The sequence below is a fragment of the Sinocyclocheilus anshuiensis genome, unplaced genomic scaffold (genome assembly GCF_001515605.1).
Source record: "Sinocyclocheilus anshuiensis isolate Anshui unplaced genomic scaffold, SAMN03320099.WGS_v1.1 scaffold1455, whole genome shotgun sequence".
In the NCBI taxonomy this organism is placed as follows: Eukaryota; Metazoa; Chordata; class Actinopteri; order Cypriniformes; family Cyprinidae; genus Sinocyclocheilus; species Sinocyclocheilus anshuiensis.
In genome coordinates, this window is record NW_015541012.1 from 1,265,283 (window position 1) to 1,272,190 (window position 6,908).

General features: G+C 32.4%; 1 protein-coding gene and 1 long non-coding RNA gene across 6 annotated transcripts in view; both read left to right on the plus strand.

The window, feature by feature from the left end:
* Positions 1 to 6,053, plus strand: part of LOC107690458 (cell surface glycoprotein MUC18-like) — a 41,570-nt gene extending 35,517 nt beyond the window's left edge. For 3 of the 5 annotated variants that reach the window (XM_016488811.1, XM_016488815.1, XM_016488812.1), the window contains 4 exons: positions 510 to 554; positions 3,021 to 3,059; positions 3,465 to 3,594; positions 4,522 to 6,053. In XM_016488811.1, coding sequence (XP_016344297.1) covers positions 510 to 554; positions 3,021 to 3,059; positions 3,465 to 3,594; positions 4,522 to 4,633 — 326 coding nt within the window. In that variant the 3' untranslated portion in view covers positions 4,634 to 6,053. Of the gene's footprint in view, positions 1 to 509; positions 555 to 1,874; positions 2,137 to 3,020; positions 3,060 to 3,464; positions 3,595 to 4,521 lie in introns of those variants that run through there. The other 2 variants (XM_016488813.1, XM_016488814.1) reach the window with 2 other exon arrangements.
* A 345-nt stretch (positions 6,054 to 6,398) lies between these two features.
* LOC107690461 (uncharacterized) overlaps positions 6,399 to 6,908 on the plus strand; it is a 19,020-nt gene continuing 18,510 nt past the window's right edge. Inside the window, exon 1 of the long non-coding RNA XR_001634441.1 lies at positions 6,399 to 6,408. This is a non-coding gene — a long non-coding RNA (uncharacterized LOC107690461). The remainder of the gene's footprint in view (positions 6,409 to 6,908) is intronic.

Here is a 6,908-nt window from a genome sequence, read left to right on the forward strand (position 1 = left end):
CCAAACAAAGTAGTTTCGCTTTCACAACGAAACACACAGTGCCTTCACGACATGGCGGCGGTGGCAACAACAATACTACAGCGAGAATAAAAGTTACGCCTTCTTTCTTTGCGTGAACATTAGGGCGGCGTTATGCAAATCTTCCCACATAGTGATGTAGATATGTGGGGGCGTGTTAGAACGAGCCGTTTTAGGTAGGTGTGGCTGACTCTTAACTTTTATAAAGAATATCTCTTTGGATTTTAGTCTTTGCAACTTTACAGATCTTCTTTATGCACCAAGAGCTTGTAACACTCCAAAGAGAAAGGAAAAATTGAAATTGCATTATATGACCCCTTTAATATGCTATTAAAATGATTAGTTCTTTTAATGTATTAGTATATAAATGAACATTAACCATAACTAATACATTCTGTAAAAGTGTTGTTCATTGTCAGTTCATGTTAACTAATACAGTTAAATTGTGCAAACAAATACAATCTTATTCTATACCAATTTTTCTTGTGTAGTTTCACGTGTGACAACAACTACAACCCAAGCCACCAGCACTAAAGGTATGTTTCTGAAGATTTCACTCAAAAATACTTGTATATTTTTTACTTCCATCGATGCAGCGATTGACTGTTTTTCCAGCGAATCACTGTATTTTGACTGTAACAGAACACACGATTGAGATTTGATGACAGAAAGCAATGAAAGAAGAAAAATATATGGGAATATACTGCAAAATATAATGTGATATATTACAAAATACATTTCCATATTTGGTAAACTGATGCTTATATTTTTTAATATACTGCAATACGTGCATTGACCATGTATGGCTATATATTTATACATATAAAAATATATAGAAATGAAGACAAAAATAGCATTACATGCAATATTCATAAAGTTTTATCCTTTATTGTGCACATATATTGCACATACATGTTCACATAATGTGAATGTACACACACACATTCACAGAATGTTACAGCAGATTTCTAGTTCCCAGCATGCTTTGCTTCAGACTGTTAAAGGAGAGTAAATCTTAAAATTAAGTTTTATATCATGTGTTTTGCTCAATATTAATATAGGGGGAGATAGTTAGTTAGTGTTTAATGTTCTATTATTTTGGAATTTAAAAGGGTTTCTGGTATGTCTGAGTTTTTGGGGTTACCACTGTGCTGAAGAGTTGAGCCTCTGTTTAGGTTGATGACTGGTGAATACCAATAAGACTATATTACTTTATTTAAAAAGTAATAGTTGTGCAGCATGCTGATAGACTCTTTAAATATACGAAATACTTGCTAAATACTTGCAGGTGTGCCTGTGCTGTTGTTAACTAGCTGTATATGAAAATATGAAACATATAATGTAAATAATTATAAAATATAAGAAATATGTTATATATGTGTGTATATACTGCATGAGTAAATATATGTGCAATATATTTTTACACATGCAGTACCATGTCTTATCACATGTACATCTATATGTTATGAAGTCTATTACTGAATATAAAATTACATATATTATGATATATGATTAAATATATTGTCACATATTTTTCCTTATATGAAAGCTGCAATTCCGTATGTATTATTCAATATATTGTAATATATTAACACAATATATTATTCTGTATATTTTCAATATACCGTTAAATAATTTCATATATTGATCATTCATATATAAGGAAATATATTTTCTTTGCGTTAGGGTCCGTGCCATAGAAACAGTCATCTTGAGAGTGCTGACGTGGCATTGTATATTTATTCTGGAGGTGCAGTCAAAAGCAGTGTGTGTTTAAACACAAAGCAGTTTTACTGTAAGAGAAGGCAGCGGTTGATGGTGAAAATGCTCTCATGTGGTCTCTGGACTCTCATTAGTTCAAAGGCAGGCTTCACATCAGGCCTGGCTGACTGCCTGTGACCTCATGCGACCAGAGCGCTTGGCATCAGGGCAAATGAGGCAAAGCAGCCACTCTTACTTTGGGATATCAGCAGACCTTTCCATTCCTTATTATGGCGGTCCTCAGAGCCCTTATTTCTGATACTGTTTATGGCTGTAGTCAGGAAAATAAACAGAGTTATAACAAATTTAGCTCGTCTCAGTGTCATCGGTTTCTTACAGCATCATGTTCTAACCAGACACAACGCAACAAGTTAATAGCAAGTAATGTGTCTGTCAAAATATAGTAGCATTATGTTTTCATTTTAATTAAATAATTGACTTGATACAAACATTAACTATTTTAAAATATTATTACTATTTTTAATTACAATAATATATTATTTCATATTATAATTAATATAAATATTATTTATATTATTATAGTTATAATTATTTTTATTTCTAAATTAATAAATAAATATGATACTATTTTTTTCTACCCCAAATTATAGAATAATTGACTTGTATTTGTAATTGTACTAAAGCCTGAAGAAATTAAAGTAACTTATTTGGAAAATTATATTATTTTTATTTATATATTTTCATTTATATTTTGGTATATATAAAATTCATTAAAAAATTGAATAATACTAAATATGAAATAATAATAGTATTAACAAATTGTAATATATATATATATATATATGTATGTATGTATGTATGTGTATATATATATATATATGTATGTATATATATGTAATGTATGTATATATATGTATGTATGTACTGTATGTATATGTATGTATGTACTGTATGTATATATATGTATGTATGTATGTATATATATTCCATTCATTAAAAAAAAAGAAACAATAGTGCCCTACAATTATTGATTATTTCTTTAAATTTTTCTATAGCACTCCCTTAAGATCCCTACACCACAGTTTAACCCCCCTGCTCTTACAAAAAGCGTAGACAAGACGCTAAAATGTCTAAGTTATGCCAATAACTTCCTCACAGATTCTGGGACAGCAGTTCCCATGATTAACTAAAGAAAAGCACTATGTGAGATAAAGTGATATATATATATAACTGAAGTGAATATAACTGCTGTTTGGTAACTCAAACCCTTGTCATCACAGGAACAGGATTAATCATTCCACCAAAACAACCGCGTACAGGTTTGTATTGTGAGACCAACAGCAGCCTGACCACTCATCCTCCACCATCACCGCCAGCCCTTACTCAGGCTGTGTAAAAACCATCATTTCTTATGCTAATCTTCACTTTAACTGAACTGTGACCATCTTTCTGGAATGAATGATTCCAGAATACTTTGCTTTCTATATCATTGCCCCTACAACGAGTCACGCATCATCACTGCTTTTCTTCACTCGGCACTCAGAATGCACTTTACTGACAGCCCTTTTGGAAATGAATTGTTATAGAAAAGGCTTTGTATATTTCAGTCAGACATATAGGAAACATTCACCTGAAGTATGTCCTTCAGGCTTTACTTTAGGTGTGAGCTTTTCCTTCATCTGTCAGTGTACTAACTTCAGCCTGCTTTTCTGCTCTTACTGCAGGAGGTGGCAGCGGAGTCATCATAGCAGTCATCATCATCTGCCTCCTCCTCATAGCCATACTGGGCAGCGTGCTCTACTTCCTCTACAAGAAAGGAAAGCTGCCCTGTGGACGGTCGGGAAAGCAGGATTTGTATGTTTTTGTTTATGAAAAAATACATATGATTTGAATATAATAAAATAAGTATAATTAACATAGGCTTAATTAACATTAAATGAATAGTTCACCCCATGATTACTTCTGTCCCATATTCATTTATAGAAAACATTAGGAAAAGCAATTAATAAGAATATTTGCAAAGGCAGGTTATAAGAAATATGCAATTTGTAGGTTCATTTGATATTTGGCGCTGTAAAAATTACACACTGCACCTTTAAATCAGTGTTGTTATTGTTAGTAAAACTATTAAACCATTACAGGTAATTTTTTTGTTAAGCTAAAATAAAATATTAGATGAAAAACTTAAAAAAGCAAACTTGTTTTCACATTTCCCATTTTGAAGTTGTTCTAAAATTACTAAAACTAAAATAAATTAGAATGTTTTGGTCATTTTTATTAGTTTTTTTTAATGAGTAAAGTTAAAATTACTGGAAGTAAGATTAAAATACATTAAAGCTTAATAGCTAAATTATTAGTTTTTTTAGTTAATTATTAGTTTTATTATTATTAGTTTTTTTAGTTAATTATTAGTTTTATTATTATTAGTTTTTTTATTAAAACAAACTAAAATCACTAAAACTAAAATACATTAAAGCTAAATAGAAATGTTTTTGTCAATTTTATTAGATTAAAGACAACAAAATGACTAAAACCTTAAAATAAAACATGAACATTTAAAAAATAAAAGCAAATTCAACATGAATAAATACTAAAATAGCATATAAATAATAATAAAATAACACTGTACCTTAAAATTTGAGCAGAATAATGTAAAAGTAGTTCTAGAATCCATTCAGTTCACACTAAATATGTGTCTGAATAGATGTGCATGAATAAGTATTTTTCAATACATCATCATGAAACAAAGCATTAATATCATGTGTTGTTTTCATTCTCCAGCACAAAGGAAAAGGCCAGTAAGGATGATATTGTGATGGAGATGAAAAGCGGTAAATCTGAAGAGGCGGTGCTTCTACAAGTCAATGGAGACAAAAAGTCCCCCACTGAATAGGTCATTACTTCTGAACAAAGATTCACATTATTAGCTCTTCTACAGTTCACTGAACTCGAATCCAATCTTAAACAAGACCCAAGATTTGTAAGGCTGACACTTACCGTGCCACGGAAACCTGATGATATTTTCTTTCAATTAGACTGAAAACTACATGCACATGTGGAGAGACGCTAGCAGCCTTTGTCCTACAGCGCTCCGTCTCAGGGTGAATCCCAATCGGAGTGCTCAAAGACCTCACAACACGTCCACATCTTCCCCAGAAACGTCCACTTGAATTCACACTCATTTTTTTTTTCTGCCCATGTTTTATATTTGACCTGATATATTCTGATTCAATATACAGTAAGATGATCCAAAAAGCAACAAGTTCACTATGGATGACTCCACTCCAATATTTACAAATTGTATATAAATATGGAATACTGTATATATTTAGCTATTTAAAATGCCTGAGACATTTAAAAGGTTGCGCTTGAGTATCTTTTTGTTAATGCAAGTCCCTTTGTTGAGGGGCATTTGTAGAGTGCCGAAGACTTATTATTTGCTATGTGCTGTCAATGTGTCTTATTTGAGCCTGCTCTCACCTCTGCCGCACCATAGTCCATGCACTGAACAAATCTTTACCACTGGAAACATTCATCTGTCCCGTGGATCAGTGCTGTAACTGATAAAGCTCGAGGGCATTTTCTATACAAATCATTTGTCAGGGAAAGTCTCTGACATTGTTGACCTTTTATCCAAATAGTGTATGTAAGCAAAATGTTAGGATCATGTCATGCCTCTGTGTTTTTATCTTTATTTTTCTTAGCTATATCAAATTAAGTTCCTTATGTTCACTGCGAGGGCCGAGTGATTGAATTACATTCACGTCAATGTTTGAGCTAAAAATGTCCCTCTAGCCTGAGAGAAATGGAAGTATCCTGTAGAGCTCAGCTGTATTTTTTTTTTAAACTGCCGTTACCTGCTGTCCTCATCATGCACTGAATGTAAATAATAAAGAGGTACATGACCAACCCTCCCATTGTTAAATTTGAGAGGGAATATTAAAATGAATGTGGAAGTCTGCATTCATTTAACACATTGGAGGGACAGTAGAACAGGATAAAAAAAATTCAGGTGCTATTTTTATACTTTTTTTAAACAGTATACATTTTATTAGATCAAATACATTTTAAAAATACATTTTTAATCCATATTTTGAAGGTTTATAAGTTGTATCCTAATCTATGCAGTATGTACCCTGTACTGTAAGCAAAGCAGACCCACAGACAGATACTACATTTCTTATTACACTGAAGTTCACTCGTTTCATTTCCTCTGGTTTGTTACACTGTTTTTGTTTTGTGTCAGTGGTATTTTTGTTTATGCTTGTTTTTGAATTGTCCTGGTATTTCTATTAAAAAGGGCTGGTTTACTCAAGCCTTAATTTTGTCACTGTTTGGCCTACAGTAGTCAGCATTTGAAGTGGATCAAAACCTTTCATCAAAGTTGTCCTAAAACCAAAACAATAACCGTTCTTTGATCCACTTCAAATGTTGGATCATACTGTATTTATGTTCAGCTGAAACCGGTTTGAAGTTAAAATGGAAAAAAAAAAAATGTAAAGGCTTTTAATGTTAGAATGTGTAGGGTATCAGACCGAATCAGACAATCTAAGATTTGGTCAAAACATGGTTGAAACATGAGGAGCCAAATTCCACAGAGACCCAAGACACAGGATGTTCGTAAATCAGATCTTGGCCCCACAAGCCTGAACCAACTAGCAGCTTTGAGTAGCTCACAGCATTTAAACAAAAGAATACTTATTGACAATTCCAAGGAGATTGTCAATTTTAGGGCAAGTAATCAAGATTAAATGGTCAAAGAGATGACCGCATGACCATCACGTGATAGTAACTACAATCACGAGCAATGATTCCCTTTGAGCTAAATTGACCTGTTTCCCTTACAAAGGTGTAGGTACTAATAAATAAAAAATTACAGCTCAGTGTATTCATGGTAACACAAGATTCACACAGAAGTAAGTGTTTCTATAAAAGGATAGGCTATACCAGACTTCCAGAAATGTGCTCTGGTCAAGTTTCAGTACTTGAACTTTCCATTTTCCATTCCAAAAATATATTTTAATAAACTGCCAGTCAAATGTTAATAACTAGTATATCAGTTAGTGCAGTGTTTCCCAACCTTTTTTTAGTCGCGGCACCCTTTGGAAATTTGAACAAACTTGTGGCACCCTACAAAATTAATTTTGTCACAATATTTGAATTTCTAA